This window comes from Trichomycterus rosablanca, chromosome 4 (genome assembly GCF_030014385.1).
Source record: "Trichomycterus rosablanca isolate fTriRos1 chromosome 4, fTriRos1.hap1, whole genome shotgun sequence".
Lineage (NCBI taxonomy): Eukaryota > Metazoa > Chordata > Actinopteri > Siluriformes > Trichomycteridae > Trichomycterus > Trichomycterus rosablanca.
The window spans coordinates 38,785,093-38,803,962 of record NC_085991.1 but is presented as its reverse complement, the minus strand read 5'-3'; the positions used below and the strand labels follow the sequence as shown (position 1 = coordinate 38,803,962).

General features: G+C 39.0%; 1 protein-coding gene across 3 annotated transcripts in view; it reads right to left on the bottom strand.

Moving 5' to 3' along the window:
• Positions 1-2,161: 2,161 nt before the first annotated feature.
• Positions 2,162-18,870, bottom strand: part of acap1 (ArfGAP with coiled-coil, ankyrin repeat and PH domains 1) — a 44,054-nt gene continuing 27,345 nt past the window's right edge. For 2 of the 3 annotated variants that reach the window (XM_062994269.1, XM_062994271.1), the window contains 8 exons: positions 14,187-14,281; positions 13,442-13,635; positions 12,552-12,599; positions 10,939-11,117; positions 10,422-10,531; positions 9,663-9,773; positions 8,750-8,808; positions 2,162-3,029 (listed from right to left, as the gene is read on the bottom strand). In XM_062994269.1, coding sequence (XP_062850339.1) covers positions 2,929-3,029; positions 8,750-8,808; positions 9,663-9,773; positions 10,422-10,531; positions 10,939-11,117; positions 12,552-12,599; positions 13,442-13,635; positions 14,187-14,281 — 897 coding nt within the window. In that variant the 3' untranslated portion in view covers positions 2,162-2,928. The remainder of the gene's footprint in view (positions 3,030-8,749; positions 8,809-9,662; positions 9,774-10,421; positions 10,532-10,938; positions 11,118-12,551; positions 12,600-13,441; positions 13,636-14,186; positions 14,282-18,870) is intronic. The other variant, XM_062994270.1, reaches the window with a different exon arrangement.

Below are 18,870 nucleotides of genomic sequence, written 5' to 3'. Positions count from 1 at the left end.
TTTCAAATGTCAAAAATAGTAGGAGATGACTGTTTGTTTGTTTATTAGGATTTTATTGTCATGTTTTTACACTTTGGTTACATTCATGACAGGAACGGTAGTTAATCATTACACAAGATTGATCAGTTCACAAGGTTATATCGAACACAGTCTTGGACAATTTAGTATCTCCAATTCACCTCACTTGCATGTCTTTGGACTGTGGGAGGAAACCGGAGTACCCAGAGGAAACCCACGCGGACACGGGGAGAACATGCAAACTCCACACAAAAAGGACCCGGACCGCCCCACCTGGGGATGGAAGCCAGGACCTCCTTGCTGTGAGGTGACCATGCTACCCACTTAGAGGAGATGACTGTGAGCCCTAATACACTAAACATATATAAACAGATACATTCGGGAAACGTTCAGCCCTTCTCATCTTAAAAGTTGTTATGGTAATATGAGTAGAATTAAATGAAACGCCCACTAGCACACCAGCTCCTCAGTTCAAAACTCGGCAGTGCCACCGATTGGCTGGGCACCATCTAGCAGGCATAATTGGCAGTGCCTGCAGCAGACACATTTCTGATAGGGGGGATGACCGGACTATGTGGGTGGGGTCTTCAAACGCTGTGTAAGGACTCTGATTAGCAAATAGAGAGGTGCCTGTGCAGAGGTGAAAAAGGGTTCCACTAAGGGCTTTGCCCACCTCGACTGCAATCAGAGATCCTCCAGCAGAGGAAGACAAATGGACTACACTAAATTGGGAGAAAATGCATAAATAAAATAGGAAAAAAGAATTGAATGAAACAACACAAGAACTCTCGGAAGCAATTTTGCTAAGATGACAATTTTGAGTGTAAATAGAAAAGCTCTAGTTCTTCTGACAAATACCCATGTGCACCTGGAAGTGTGCTTGGAATCATTGTCATGATGAAAAGTCCAGGTCTAATTTAACCCAGAAGGCAAAACAATCCTTCTCAAAATGCCTTGGTATTTCTGTAAATCCATGAAGCCAGACAATACTACCAATGGTATCTCTAGGAATGTTTCAGTTCTTGGAAATCATCTGATACCCACTGCCCTTTGGAACAATGAAATGTTCCTTAGTTTTCAACACACCTTGAACACATCTGTGGGTGATGTTTATGTAACACATCATGGTTAAAACACGCAGTCACATGCATGCTGACATGCATGCACACTGGTGTATAAGCATCCCAAGTGATTGATGTTTAATGATCTCAGGGTTTCCTAGGCAGAGAGCATGACCGCAGCTGCTATGTTTATTTTTGCAACAAGATCAGTCAAAGCTAAAAATTAATTCATAACTTGCAGTAAATTCTGCATTTGAATTAAAGTACATTTTCCCTTTAAGCCTCTAACAAGAGAACAAGGCAATGATTTGGTTCACTGGCTTGCTTTGTAATTCACATAAAAGCAAATGCTGTTAATTTAATTTAACACTTACTTTGGGAATCACAGGTATTGTCAGAAAAAGAAAAAACAGCATATGTGCCTCTGGTTTTGCTGATTTGTCTTGACTTTGCACAATTACATGACAATTTATGTGTGTTTTTACTTAAATTGTAAAGAGTATTTTAAAGATTTTAATAAAATGTGCATTTCTCTACATGTTTTTATAATGTGCATTAAGGTGTACACTGATCAGCCATAACATTAAAACCACCTGGCTGATGGGTGTATATATACTGTTAATATAAACTAGCACAAACAGCATGGACATGCAGTGTCACTGTTTTGCAGTGCATAAAATGTTGTTGGATTGGAATTTCATGGCCACACAATCCTAAGAGCACAATGTGTAATGCCAACTGTTGGTTGATGAATATGTTTAAAAAATGTTTTCAATCACTTTATTATTTTATCAAGGTTGCATCAGGCCCGGTTCCACGGAAAACCCTGGACAGGGCACCAACCCATCGCAGGGCTTTGGCCATCTATTCTATCAAACACAGCCAATCATGTCTGTGTAAACCCCCAGCCAGTCAATAGCACCACTGAGGTTTAGACCCGGATATCAGCGGTGGTGGGCAAGCGTAATAGACTGCTGCACAACCAAAGAGCCTGAAATCAAACTACTTGTAATTACATTTTTCATGATAATGTGTAACATTTCATGCAAATCAAAAGCTGAAAAGAATTAGCCAAACCAGGGTCAAGTCCACCAAAATGACACTTTTAATTTGTTCCTGTAATGGTTAAAATTTCAAGCATTGGCACAGGTGAAGTTTTACCAGTAAACAGATATATAGTACAGAAAACACTTCAGGTGCTTTTCCGAGCTGTAAGAGGACAAATATTAGCAAGCAAGTTTAATGTTTAACTAGTTCCCAAAGCAGATACTGTATAAATCTATTACTTTGAATAAGAAATAAATTGATAAACATTTCAACACAGAAAAGAATAAAAACATGCTAATGCACTTCTGTTCATAAAAACACAAAAACAAAACAGTAAATTCATGTAAAATGTGGACATGATGCTGTTTTACAAAAGAGTGGACTAAAACCATTATACCATGAATAGACTGGAGGGATAACAGGACGTTCTGAAAGCATACATCAGATATTAACACATTAACTCGAGTCCTTTGGCACAGTCCAGGAACCAGGATGGGTTAATAAAACTGATCATTGCCGAGTAACCTGACATACTACAGCAGTGCAGTGGCATAATGGTACTACAAAAGTTCAATGAACTGCACACTGTGACCCAGTGCAGAGCAGGCTCAAAGGTCACCATGGCTGATCGCTACCACCTGACCCATATCTGTACAGCTGTTATAAGCGATATCGCCACCAGCCGTGTACATTTTTAATCAGACTTGAAAATCAAAAGGCATTAATTAATAAAATTCTGAGCCTTCACTTTGCATATGTAACAGACAGGGAGCGGTACAGGTGCTGCTTTGCCACCTGGTGGTTATGGGCTTTTTATATCAGTGCTGCGCCTTTTAAGCTTCTCAGGATTGTTGGAAGCCATTTGGGAAAAATCTCTAAATATATCATGGTAGGTCTCGTCACCTGCAGAGACAAAAAGAGAAAAAAGGGTGGAGGAGAAAACATGGGTTCATTTAATAACATTAACATCATACATACAAATAACATTAAAAAAAGATTTTCCATGATTTCCAATCCTACAGGCATGCAGACAGATGTAATACCACTACTAGAGCACATCAGTGAACTATATTATGTTGTTACAACATGCACACACACTCACTTTTTGGGCCTATTGTTCTATTGTTAATGGTATTTTAGCAGCCTCACAATAACAATTTAGGGCCAGAGAATATAAGTAATATACACTGATCAGCCATAACATTAAAACCACCTCCTTGTTTCTACACTCACTGTCCATTTTATCAGCTCCACTTACCATATAGAAGCACTTTGTAGTTCTACAATTACTGACTGTAGTCCATCTGTTTCTCTGCATGCTTTGTTAGCCTGCTTTCACCCTGTTCTTCAATGGTCAGGACTCTCCCAGGACCACTACAGAGCAGGTATTATTTAGGTGGTGGATCATTCTCAGCACTGCAGTGACACTGACATGGTGGTGGTGTGTTAGTGTGTGTTGTGCTGGTATGAGTGGATTAGACACAGCAATGCTGATGGAGTTTTTAAACACCTCACTGTCACTGCTGGCCTGAGAATAGTCCACCAACCAAAATGACCAGCCAACAGTGCCCTGTGGGCAGCGTCCTGTGACAACTGATGAAGGTCTAGAAGATGACCAGCTCAAACAGCAGCAATAGATGAGCGATCGTCTCTGACTTTACATCTACAAGGTGGACCAACTAGGTAGGAGTGTCTAATAGAGTGGACAGTGACTGGACAGGTATTTAAAAACTCCAGCAGCGCTGCTGTGTCTGATCCACTCATACCAGCACAACACACACTAACACACCACCACCATGTCATTGTCACTGAAGTGCTGAGAATGATCCACCACCCAAATAATACCTGCCCTGTGGTGGTCCTTTGGGGGTCCTGACCATTGAAGAATAGGGTGAAAGCAAGTAAAAAAAAAAGTATGTAGAGAAATAGATGGACTACAGTCAGTGATTGTAGAACTACAAAGTGCTTCTATATGGTAATGGACCTAATAAAATGGACAGTGAGTGTAGAGACAAGGAGGTGGTTTTAATGTTATTACTGATCAGTGTATATAGGTAATTTAATTTTCTATCCTGCTGACTTCATGTCCATAATTTCTATTATAGGTTGTAATAATATATAAACACTTGCATATAAAAAAAACAGCCATTAATTAACATGAGCAATATACACAACATAAACCTGGTGTTTGAAAAAGTAAAAGATTGTTAAACATTCTGATTAATTGTAGTCATCTATCTATATGCTAAAGGTTTCTTAAGTAGGGGTGGGCGATATGGCAAAAATATATTGCAAAATTTGATGGCAATTTTAACAAACCAAAGCAAGTTATAAAAAGCTAAAATCAGTTATCAACCACTATTAAATAAAATGTATTAGAATTAAAGACAGAAAATATTGAAAGATGAAATTTATGATTCTCCCACTAAGTATCTCACAATTTTAATGAAGCGCATTAATAATATCATGCACAGTATAATAAAAACATCAATCTGAACAAGATTGCACAAGCATTTTAAATCCCTTTTTTCAAAAACTCTGAAAAGCTTCAGGATATTATGAGACGTGGTTAGTGAGAAGAAACATTAGTACTAATGTACAGATCAGCTTGCAGGGAAAAAGGAAGCGATGCCACGACAGCTTGCTGGATCGATTACCTGTGACGCAGTGCAGACGCAAGACACCAAAAGCAGTGGACACTTGGCCGTCCATCTCAGGACACACAAACACAACGCATAACACAGACAATCAGTGATACATGTACGTACACAAAGACACTGACAAGAAAAAAGCTGCATTTATAAAGCTCCTTCACAAACAACTCGGCATGACTGGCAAATGTTTGTGCTATTAAAAACAGTAAGTGCTAATTAACCTTAGTTTTCGAAATGAGGCAACAGCTCACAGATACACAAAGTAGCCGAAGATGCATGACCACATACATACAGTCATTGTGTTTCAGACACACCCACTGCTAACAGATGTATACAATTAATTATATACTAATAAATTCTAACTTTGTAGCAACAGTTTGAGGAAGGCCCTTACTGTTCCAGCATGACTTAGCCCCTGTGCTTAAAGCAAGATCCTTAAAAAATGGTTTGGTGAGTTTGGTGTTAAGGAACTCCACTGGTCTGTCTGAGCCCTGAACTCAATCCCATTGAACACCCCTGTTAGAAGAAAAGCCTGGCTGGCAGTTGAGGTCAATTTTATCCCAGTCAGTGCCTGACCTCACAGGTGCTCTTGACTACACAGGCTCAAATTTTCACAGACAAAATGCAGTCTTGTGAAAAGCCATCCCAGAAGAGTGGAGACCATTTAGTGATTTATTTCTTATTTATTAGGATTAGGACACACTTTGGTTACATCCATGACAGAAACGGTAGTTACTGGTTACACAGTCATGGACAATTTTGTATCTTCAGTTCACCTCACTTGCATGTGTTTGTACTGTGGGAGAAAACTGGAGCTCCCGGAGGAAACCCACGCAGACACGGGGAGAACATGCAAACTCCACACAGAAAAGATTCCAGATCTCCCCACCTGGGGATCAAACCAAGGACCTTCTTACTGTGAGGCAGCAGTGCTACCCACTGAACCAACGTACCCAACCATTTAGTGAGACCTTTGTTCAAACTCTTTGTACTGAGAATGTTTACATGCATATGAATCTGCAAAAAATAATAAATATATGCACTATCTATACTGTTCCTAATGTGCTAATATCTGTTTCCAACAGAACCTGTGAAAGTTGGTGGAGTTGGTGTTAAATGTTAGGCTGTGAACTCACAACAACGTGACCGTAAATTGCGGGGCAGTTGTAGCCTAGCAGTTAAGGTACTGGAGTAGTAAGCAAAAGGTTGCCGGTTCAAACCCCACTACTGCCAGGTTGCCACTGTTGGGCCCTTGAGCAAGGTCCTTAACCCTCAATTGCTTAGACTGTATACATTTACGTATACTGTAAGTCGCTTTGGACAAAAAGCATCTGCTAAATGCTGAAAATGTAAATTGCAAGTACAAAATGCAACAAAAGGACAGTTTTCAGTTCGGCTCCGATGATAGAGGGTTGTTGTTTTCTGTACCTCAGTTTTTTTGCACAGCACCACTTTAATAAAATGTATTTCAGTTGGATTTAAAATATAGTGCTTATAAAAAATGTTAACATGGCTACAGAAAAGACCACAACTGCAAAGATCATGGAGTTGTTGCTTACTAAATACAATAGTAAAAATAAAATAGACTGAGCAGTGGTGGAGTGTGTGAAACCACTTTGTTTTACTAAAAGCTATACAGACGTTTGACAAACACAAACAGAACAAAAGAGTTGCTTAATCAAGGGTCGAACCAATTTGCATTACTGGTAATCAAATATTTATGCAATCTTTTGGTTGCAAATTGTGCAAAAAGTAATTCTACTGTGTTTTAATGCAGAAAACAGAAAGAAAGCTTTGCCCCAAACCTCTTTTGCCATAGAGTTTATAATGCTAATTTGCTGTTTGCAGAAAGTGTGTAGAATGTGTGGAAAAAGATCTGTAGTGTACCACAGTTCTACAAAAATAAAAGATTAGTAAGGGTGTGATTAAAATGCTCAAAATAATTTGACTATTGGACTAAACTACAGCTGGCATTTCATCAGATTCCAATGATTTATTCATTCAGACATTTAAATGAACAATTAAATTCTGACCATAGTTGCAGTGTTCAAGCACAGCCTGAAAACACTGGCCACAAGGCAGCAAAGGGAGCTAATCCATTGCTTAGCAACACACACATTTTCACTCAATCTTTGAGCTAATTTAGCATAGACAATCCCCTTACTGCCTGATTTTGGAAGGTGGAAAATTCACACAGACATATGGAGACCAAGGCAAGGATCTAACCCATGTTCCCAGGACCCATACTGCTGAGCGCCACTTATGTAAACTCCTGAGCTTCTGTGCTGATTTTAAACTCTGATTAAAGTGCTATTTGTACCACCACATAATTTATTAAATACTAATCAGCTTATTAGCATGTATCCAAACAAACCTAATAAAGACAAAATGAACATAGGCTTTTCTTTGCTTCAGCTGACATGTAAACTTTTTTTTTTACTATTTAGAAAAATGTATATACTTTACAAAATTTACATGATTATATACATTAACTATGTACACATACAATAATCTTATTTAAACATATAATACATTTTCCATTTATTACATAAAATACAGGATGATAATAATAAATATGGTTTAATCTGGCTCACTTTAGCTTACTGTGCTGGTGGGACTTGATTTCTAAAATACTGCACACTTTGTTACACAGTAACTTCACAGTAACTTGGTCTGGAGTCACAGATTGGTCCTTGTTAAAGTGTTTTAGTTGAAGTGTTTTTGAGCTTCAGCACACTGCACATATTTACTAAAGAACCACAGAACTACATGAAGAAATCATGTAGCATGTTGCTCTAATGCCTTGCCAGTATCTTGATTTTTTTTGGCCTGCTTTATAAGAGTGGGCAGTAAGAAGATATGTTATGCATATTGGCAGTGCCTTTTGGCACTAATAAAAAATGTTTACTTTTATTATAACAACCACCGCCTTGTTGTTACTCACAGTAACAGACTGAACACTAGGCAATAACAATTTTCTGTCCTTACCAATACTTTACGTTTTGTCCTATTCTTGTGTAAACCATACTTTTTATTATAATGGAATTTTGGTGGGTGTAAATTTGCTTAATATTTTAAAATTCAACACTGCTGGTTTGCTGACAATGTATTAAACTGTCATAGAAAGTGACTGGAGTCAAAGTTTAACTGGTAAGGTTAAGGTCAAAAGTACACAAACACTTGTATGAAACATGTATGTCATGACAGTCTTATATTTCAATACATTTGGCAGCTGTTCTTTTTCTAAATTATTGAGACACATTGTATTTTGTCATATTTTCAGGAAACCAACAGTAAGCGTTTGTTTTTATGACTAAATCTGGATAAAAATATGCATACAGCAACAGCAAAGGGTTTTCTAATATCATTAATCTGTGATTAACTACATGCGGTGTACAGTCCCACACAGTCATGTGAAAAAATTAGGACATCACATGAAAACCTTTGTCTTTTTGAACATATTTAAACATATGGACATTTGAGCTTCATTTGAACAGTATTGAGAGATGGAGTTTATATAACTAAACAAATAAAACTGAAAAATTCCTTTTAAACTCAAGTTCAACAAACTCAAGTTGAACAAAAATTTAAATTTATGTGAGGAAAAAGTTAGGACACCCTATGTCCTAATACCTGGTATCCTAACTAGTGTTAGAAAATATAAAAATTTTATTAAAAGAACATATTACTATCAGGAATATGTTAGAAATGCTCAACATAGTTTAAATGTAAAAACATTTTTAACCAAGATATAATATTTAATTTAAAATGCCATTATCATGATGTAAGATTTTTGCCATATTGCCCACCCCTACTGCACCAAAATCAGCACCTATTCATTTTGCCCTCCAAGTGCCCAGCCACTAATGTGGTTTTTAAAAGCCTGAAAGCTTTTCTTAGTCTGACCAATTAGATCCCCAGCACCACCCCCAGCACCACCCTCAGCAGCACCTAGACCCCTTGTTTGACCTGATTGTGCGAATCCGTCCATCTCCCGCATCTCCTTGTTCATCTTGGCTATTCGAAGGCTGTGAAGACAAAGAAGATGATAATTCACTTTACGCTATAATTTATGAAAAACAGCATAACATATTGAACATGGCAGTAAATTAAAACAGTAAGATAAACATAAACAGTGTGAGATGAACTAAATCAGAATTCTGATTGTAGATTTTAAACAGAGATGGAGCATGATGCAAAATATCAAAACTACTTTTGTAATAAAAGCCCAAAAAATTCACATGTCCAGAGTTTAAAATGCACTCAAACTCTACACTGACACAACACAGTTTCCATTTGTGATTTGAATGTATTAATTATACATATAATGTAATTGCATAAAGTCATTTTGAATAAGAACTGCAGCAAGGTAATTACATTTGTAAACAGAACTGGTGCAGTTAATTTATTTAATTTTTTTTGCAATTTTTCACCCAATTTTCACCCTTATCTAGTCGTATCCAATTACCCTGATTGCATTACGCTTCCTCTGTACCAATACTACTCTCCACTGCTGACTGAGAAGCGCCGCAACCGACACGTGTGCAGTACCGACCACATCTTTTCACCTGCATAAGGTGAGTTCATATGTGGATCAGCTTTGTGTACGGAGAGCCACACCCTGCTCCACATTATTCTTGATGGCAGCCAGACGGCAGAGCTAAGATTTGAAACAATGTGTTCGAAATTTCAGCTCTGGTGTGCTAGCGTGTTTTTACCGCTGCTCCACCTGAGCGGCTTAATTAATTTTTAAGACAGCATTGATAAAACAATGAATTCTTTGTCCATTATAGGTTAATCTTTTTTTAACTTTATCATGAAACCCATATACTATAAATATACAAAAATAGAAACACAGCAAATTCAAATTGTGTATACTTACAGAGTAACAATGTCTGCGTTGGCACTTTCTACAGCTATGGTTATTGGATCTTTTTGGCTAATGTCTTTTGCATTGTAGTCTGCTCCTCTCTTCAGAAACAGGCACACAAGCCTGTCACAACACACACACACATCACATTGGAGGAACTGTCTTTATTACACATCATTTACATCTGTTCTTGTTATCATCTATTACCAAAATAATAATGTGAGAATCAATAATGTCATATGACAATCTGAATAAACATGGCAAGACAAAAAAGATTTTTGTGATAGTTAGTGAATAAAGCTTCTGCTGTCTGTGCTCCATGAATGGCCTACTAGTGTTTTAATAGGAACAGTGTCTAATGGTACGTCTGTATATCTATACAATAGAAATCTGAAACTAGGGTCAGAAATTGTGGTTGGAGTGCATAGTGTTCATTAGTGCTATGCGTCATCAAAAACAAAAGATCAACTGTTTGTCAGGTGATAAAAAAAATAGAGGGTTTATTTCCTCTCGCATTACTTGAGTCTATAACAAAAGTCACTGCGAATAAAAACTGTATATTGCATGCTATGGCCTTCGCAGTCATTACATTATGTTTTTGTAAACCAGTGTTCCATTCCTCCAGTACAGTTCCAGAGACTTGCAGAATTAATGCCAAAACACAATACAGGTAATCTGTCAGCTTGTGATGTCTGATAGCAATTCATGTTGATTTCATGTTGTTTTTTTCTTGTCACCTATCTGCACATCTGTGTGCATGTGTGTAAGTACCCTGTATGTCCCAGTATAGTAGCGTGATGTAAGGGCCCTCTTCCATTAGAATCAGCCTGGTTAACGTTAGCACCATTCTGCAGCAGGAACTCACAAGCTGCAAGTGAATTCTGCAGAGACAAGCATATGCTCACAATACAACATGTAAACAAATATCAATGTGTACATACTTTTTTTTTAATTATTAAGCAATAAGGCCCTATAAAGCCTTTTTTTTATTTTAAGATTGATTGTACATATTGACAACAGAGTAATGATTACTTAAACAACTAAAACTAGCAGCAAAATAAAAAATATTAAAACAACAACAGTATAATTGAATGTAGCGTATGTACCAATAATCACCAACATATTGTGCAACACACTACACATTTTCACACTGGTCAAATGTCAGCACTACTTCCTGTTACAAAAGAACTTGCACAGCCCACATAAGGCTTTCGCTGTTCTGCATATCATACCGCCACAAAACACAAATATGCACACAAAAAACTCTCTCACGTACAAGCACACTTACCACAGTAGCTGCCTGTATGAGTGGTGTATTGCTCTCCTCGGCTACGTTAACCCAGTTTACATCAGCTCCATGAGCCAGAGCATCAGCCATGACGGGGAAATGCTGAAGTGCTGCGGAACGAAACAGCAGAGCACCGGGATGGAGACCACTCAGGTCCTCTTCTTCTTCCTCCTCATCTGCTGACATATACACCAAGAGTGAGGAGAGATGTTTATATCAAAGGGCTTGTGCATAACATTACTGCACATAATGCAATGTTCTTTTCATAACACCTGCTAGTTTATCCCACCACACTCATTCTTGGTTGCCGAGTTTTTCCCCATATGATACTGGTATTACTTCTCTATCTACTCCACCTATTTATATCCAGGAGCACACTGAAACACGATAACTTAGAAGGTCTGTTGTTACATTGGTGGCGCCTGCACAGGGGCAGGGAAGGAGTGCAGTGATCAGGATCAGTGTCTCTCCGTACACAGGGCTGATCCGCATTAGCACTCGGCTAGTGCAGGTGAAAAAATGCATACTGCTGCCCATGTGTCGGAGGGGGCATTGGTTAGCTTCGCTCTCCTCAATCAAAGCGGGGATCAGCATTAGTGGAGAGGAAGCGTGATGCAATTGGGCAATTGGACGTGCTAACAGTTGGGAGAAATAGGGGTGAAAATGTGTAAGCAAAAATACAGAAAAAAAGATAATAGAACAGCTGGTTAAACTGAAAAGCATAAATTCCTTAAATCTATCATTTTTCTTTGCTGAATAACATGAACACTCAACATCCTTAAACGTGTCACACCATAAGCAACCAAATAAACAGAGTTTAGATACTGTATATGTATTAAAGTTTTGTCATGAAATCATCATAAAAATCCAATTACTCAATAAACTTAACCTGAATAAAAGCCTGATTGGAAATACTACAGTTTTACAGATTATTATTATTTTCTCCCCTTTTTCTCCCTTTTAGCGTGTCCAATTACCTGATCCCTGCTCTGATTGAGAAGAACAAAGCTAACCCACACCCCCTCTGACACGTAGGCAGCATGCCGTATGCATCTTAGCACCTACTCTTTGACGAGTGCAGTGCAGCTCAGCACTGTGTACGGAGAGACACACCCTGACAGCACTCTTTTTCTCATCTCTGTGCAGGCGCCATCAATCAGCCAGCAGAGATCGTAATTGCATTAGTCATGAGAGAGAGAGCCTATCCGGCTTAGTCCCACCCATATCTGAACAACAGGCCAATCGTTGTTCATGTGGCCGCTCAGCCTAGACGGCAGGCAGAGCTGAGATTCAATATGATGTATTCGAGATCCCAGCTCTGGTTCCAGCATGTGTTTTTACCGCTGCGCCACCTAAGCGGCCGTTTTACAGATTATTTTTAAGTAAGCAATGCAAAAACTTAAACTTAACTAACTTTGCAGCCCTGGTTAGGCACAATCTTTTCAGGTACAATTGCAGTTCCTGGCAAACATTAGACAAAAATGACTGTACAAATGATTTTGTCTCTGCTGTATACATTGCTTTAAATATAAAGTTGCTCTGAAAATTAATTGTTAAAGACAAAATAACTGTGTGTGTGTGTGTAAGTGTGTGTGTGAGAGAGAGAGAGAGACCTTTGTGAAAGCTAGTACTGTTCTTCAGGACTTCACTTGGGTTTAGGCCTGCAAAGCAAATGATAGTTAGGTTTTGTATTTCTCTCCATGCAAACATAAACAAATTGGTGTAACTACTGTTCCAGTCAACATCTGAGAAACAAAATAAAAGTGTTTTCTTGAGTTGTTTAACTCAAAAGACCTGACTGGCTTAACATTGACAGGGTAAAAAACTTGAAAAGCGTTTGAAAAACGTCTGATGCTCTGCTGTTTGTTTTGGTAGTGGTAGTGTGTGGTTTTGATTAATGATTTTAAACTTTTTATACCAGGCACAGTGCCATTTGATTAGGAAAGTGTGCACTACTACAACTATTTGTAATGTATTTCTGGATGGTACCCTTGAGCACATGTGATTTCATGAGATTCGTCTTCCTTTAGCCAAATTCATGTAAAACAGAGTTTAAACTTTTTATATGACCCATGAACCACACATAAACTGTACAGCAGTACCAGCTGTGTCCATAGCTTCATGATCTAATGTTAATGTAATAGACTTTATAATATAATTATTTTTTTTGTAAGGTGAATTTGTTACATATTGTCTTTGTTTATATTTTCTTCATAAAAATGACATGTTTATTTTGTAGATGTAGGGAATGGAGCACAAGGGATCCACTTGATATTACAGGACAAGCACCTTTCGATGCAGTTTAAATTGTGATCACTTAAAGACCAAGGTGTTTGCCGTTCCAAACTAGGTCCAACCAATTGCAGGAGGTGGACTTAATTCCAAAATCTGGAGTGTCCCACCAAAGGGTGTGAACAATTACTCCAATACAAAACACAATAAATTGTGCAAAGAGTCAAGGGGGTTATATTATTAAACCCATATGTGTGTCTGTGTGTGAGACCTGTGCTGCGTGGCAGGGTGGCTCTGTTGGGTTTAGGTTTCAGCGGGGGACGCGGTCCCATTTTGTCTTGTGTCGGCCCTCGAAGACGGCGAGCGCTGGAGCGACGCAGGGGCTGCCCACGACCCGTTTCAGGAAGCTTATGGATAAATTTCTTCTCTACATATTTGGAGCGGATCCATGATTCCTTGTCCTGTCTGCAAACAGATAAAGCGATACAGTACCTTATTGTCTCATAAAATGACAAATGCAAATGCACAATGTGACCACAAGCTAAAAGGCAATATTACACAATCATAACACATAGACATGCTACTGCTTCATAACAATAGGTTCATGCATTTTAGAATGGGGCAACAACAATCAACACCAATATTACCTGGCGTTTGACTTTGATATGAACGCAGGAAAAGAGAAGATAAAAGGTTACGATGTATTTTACAAAAATAAATAGCAATCTAAATACAATGTACTGTATTTAAAATGTAATGTTTAATCGAAAAAGTCAAACAAGGTTGCAGCAGTATTTTGTCATCTTTAGGTATCACATACACTAATAATTAGGGTGTATATTTAAAGAGAAATTACTTACGATTTTCTAAGAAAAAAAGTTTAAAAACCATTATACAATAAAGATGTGCTGCATGTAAATCCACATGTAAATGAGTGGTGACAGGGAAGAGACGACAGAGAGCTACAATAAAATACCCCATGAGTGAAAACATACAGCCCTTTATAAACTGCCTACCTGGGACTGGAAGGGTGTGGTTTCTTTATTGTAATCTCATCAATGCGTGCCTCGTAGATCCGGTTAATGGCAGCGTTTCCTAACTCACACATTAGCTACACAGAAGACAGAGTAAGAGCAAAAAGAAAGCAAAGAGTAGAGTCAAAGGGGGGTTAATTATGAATAAATCCAAGTCATGCCAGTGCTAGTCTAGCTGGGTCTGACATGCCACCATGAAATTCTTTTTATTAGAAATTCTGGTTTAATTGTGAATAAGAACAAGGTTTCTGTTGGTCGTGTGTGTGTATATATATATACAGTGTATCACAAAAGTGAGTACACCCCTCACATTTCTGCAAATATTTCATTATATCTTTTCATGGGACAACACTATAGACATGAAACTTGGATATAACTTAGAGTAGTCAGTGTACAGCTTGTATAGCAGTGTAGATTTACTGTCTTCTGAAAATAACTCAACACACAGCCATTAATGTCTAAATAGCTGGCAACATAAGTGAGTACACCCCACAGTGAACATGTCCAAATTGTGCCCAAATGTGTCGTTGTCCCTCCCTGGTGTCATGTGTCAAGGTCCCAGGTGTAAATGGGGAGCAGGGCTGTTAAATTTGGTGTTTTGGGTACAATTCTCTCATACTGGCCACTGGATATTCAACATGGCACCTCATGGCAAAGAACTCTCTGAGGATGTGAGAAATAGAATTGTTGCTCTCCACAAAGATGGCCTGGGCTATAAGAAGATTGCTAACACCCTGAAACTGAGCTACAGCATGGTGGCCAAGGTCATACAGCGGTTTTCCAGGACAGGTTCCACTCGGAACAGGCTTCGCCAGGGTCGACCAAAGAAGTTGAGTCCACGTGTTCGGCATCATATCCAGAGGTTGGCTTTAAAAAATAGACACATGAGTGCTGCCAGCATTGCTGCAGAGGTTGAAGACGTGGGAGGTCAGCCTGTCAGTGCTCAGACCATACGCCGCACACTGCATCAACTCGGTCTGCATGGTCGTCATCCCAGAAGGAAGCTGACACACAAGAAAGCCCGCAAACAGTTTGCTGAAGACAAGCAGTCCAAGAACATGGATTACTGGAATGCCCTGTGGTCTGACGAGACTAAGATTAACTTGTTTGGCTCAGATGGTGTCCAGCATGTGTGGCGGCACCCTGGTGAGAAGTACCAAGACAACTGTATCTTGCCTACAGTCAAGCATGGTGGTGGTAGCATCATGGTCTTGGGCTGCATGAGTGTTGCTGGCACTGGGGAGCTGCAGTTCATTGAGGGAAACATGAATTCCAACATGTACTGTGACATTCTGAAACAGAGCATGATCCCCTCCCTTCGAAAACTGGGCCTCATGGCAGTTTTCCAACAGGATAACGACCCCAAACACAACCTCCAAGATGACAACTGCCTTGCTGAGGAAGCTGAAGGTAAAGGTGATGGACTAAACCCAATTGAGCACCTGTGGCGCATCCTCAAGTGGAAGGTGGAGGAGTTCAAGGTGTCTAACATCCACCAGCTCCGTGATGTCATCATGGAGGAGTGGAAAAGGATTCCAGTAGCAACCTGTGCAGCTCTGGTGAATTCCATGCCCAGGAGGGTTAAGGCAGTGCTGGATAATAATGGTGGTCACACAAAATATCGACACTTTGGGCACAATTTGGACATGTTCACTGTTGGGTGTACTCACTTATGTTGCCAGCCATTTAGACATTAATGGCTGTGTGTTGAGTTATTTTCAGAAGACAGTAAATCTACACTGCTATACAAGTTGTACACTGACTACTCTTAAGTTATATCCAAGTTTCATGTCTATAGTGTTGTCCCATGAAAAGATATAATGAAATATTTGCAGAAATGTGAGGGGTGTACTCACTTTTGTGATACACTGTATATATATATATATATATATATATATATATATATATATATATATATATATATATATATATATATATATATATATATATATATATATATATATATATATATATATATATATATATATATACAGTGTATCACAAAAGTGAGTACACCCCTCACATTTCTGCAGATATTTAAGTATATCTTTTCATGGGACAACACTGACAAAATGACACTTTGACACAATGAAAAGTAGTCTGTGTGCAGCTTATATAACAGTGTAAATTTATTCTTCCCTCAAAATAACTCGATATACAGCCATTAATGTCTAAACCACCGGCAACAAAAGTGAGTACACCCCTAAGAGACTACACCCCTAAATGTCGAAATTGAGCACTGCTTGTCATTTTCCCTCCAAAATGTCATGTGATTTGTTAGTGTTACTAGGTCTCAGGTGTGCATAGGGAGCAGGTGTGTTCAATTTAGTAGTACAGCTCTCACACTCTCTCATACTGGTCACTGAAAGTTCCAACATGGCACCTCATGGCAAAGAACTCTCTGAGGATCTTAAAAGACGAATTGTTGCGCTACATGAAGATGGCCAAGGCTACAAGAAGATTGCCAACACCCTGAAACTGAGCTGCAGCACAGTGGCCAAGATCATCCAGCGTTTTAAAAGAGCAGGGTCCACTCAGAACAGACCTCGCGTTGGTCGTCCAAAGAAGCTGAGTGCACGTGCTCAGCGTCACATCCAAACAGTTTGCTGAAGACATGTCAACAAAGAACATGGATTACTGGAACCATGTCCTATGGTCTGATGAGACCAAGATTAATTTGTTTGGTTCAGATGGTCTCAAGCATGTGTGGCGGCAATCAGGTGAGGAGTACAAAGATAAGTGTGTCATGCCTACAGTCAAGCATGGTGGTGGGAATGCCATGGTCTGGGGCTGCATGAGTGCAGCAGGTGTTGGGGAGTTACATTTCATTGAGGGACACATGAACTCCAATATGTACTGTGAAATACTGAAGCAGAGCATGATCCCCTCCCTCCGGAAACTGGGTCGCAGGGCAGTGTTCCAGCATGATAATGACCCCAAACTAGGGCTGGGCGATATGGATCAAAAATTATATCTCGATATTTTTTTGCTGAATGGCGATATACGATATATATCTCGATATTTTTTCATCCCATAAGGTAATAACAACAAGACACTTCTGAGACAAAGCTACATGTTCCAAATTTTTTACAGGCACTTTTATTAATATTCATGCTGGGAAGCTTCACACAAGAACTATTTTTACTTAAAAAAAAAAAAAACTATTGTAAGAAAAAGTTTGTTTTTTAACGTCTCACCTGTCGTGTAATGTGAATTACAAATATATTGTCTGGCCCTTTAAGAATGTTAAGTGTACTATAGGGCGCAGGGAGCGAGTGTGTAGGGAAGATATCTGAAATTGACCGTTTCCGGCTGCGCTTGTGTGAGCTTGCGTGTTTTGCACTGAGCTTGTGTGACATTAAAAGTAGTGTTCCCCCTCACATGTTTGGACTTTATACATTGTTTTACATCAGTCGTCACAACACTAACATTTACATTAATATTTTTTTTTACCGTATAGAACTCAGTTCTGTAATCCAGGCAGAACTAATCATTCATGTTACTGTGTAACTATTACAACATTTAATGCATTTTAATCAGCGTTCTGCTTAATGCACTTTATTATTATTTAACAGCTTTATTTGTTGTTTAATTGCTGTTTGCTCCTTGTTTACTGCAGAGTTAGTTCATGCAATTTTATTAATTTTTGGATGTTTATTGGCCGAGAACAAGAAATACTATAATAGAAGATAAATAAATAAATGAGTCTCGGACGTCGGGATATCCTCCAGTATAAACTAACGTGCATGTCAGCCCGTGCATGCGCTTGTATGTTTATATTGGTTTTTGAAACGAATAACGACTCGTTTTCTTGTTTTTCAACTTTGGGATTTGAAGTAAAAAACGAATGACCAAAGGTACACGGAGCTGGAAGATTTTGTCTGGACTTGTTTTCGGCTTTCTCTACAGAATACATTATTCTGCTGCTCATCTGACACTTTGAATCCGAACCATCTCCAAATAATTGAGCCATTATTATTCTTTTTAGTAAGCAGCTCCTCCTCGATAGCTTCTGTCATGTCTTTATCCGTCTCCATGCTATCGCTGCCTGCAGGACTTACTGGTGAAGCGGTGGGGAGGGGCGAGTTGTGTTCAGTGAGGGAGAGAGGGGCGGGGCAAGGTGAACATGCGCAGAGACTAACTGGGAGAAGAGAAAGACGAACTGTCGGATCTAACTGGAACGCAACATCTATATCGATATAAGCAATATTGTCTTATCTTATATCGCGTATGAAAATATATCGATATATTATAAAATCTCGATATATCGCCCAGCCCTACCCCAAACACACCTCTAAGACGACCACTGCTTTATTGAAAAGGCTGAGGGTAAAGGTGATGGACTGGCCAAGCATGTCTCCAGACCTAAACCCAATAGAACATCTTTGGGGCATCCTCAAGCGGAAGGTGGAGGAGCGCAAAGTCTCGAATGTCCGCCAGCTCCGTGATGTCGTCATGGAGGAGTGGAAAAGCATTCCAGTGGCAACCTGTGAAGCTCTGGTAAACTCCATGCCCAGGAGAGTTAAGGCAGTTCTGGGAAATAATGGTGGCCACACAAAATATTGACACTTCAGGAACTTTCACTAAGGGGTGTACTCACTTTTGTTGCCGGTGGTTTAGACATTAATGGCTGTATATTGAGTTATTTTGAGGGAAGAATAAATTT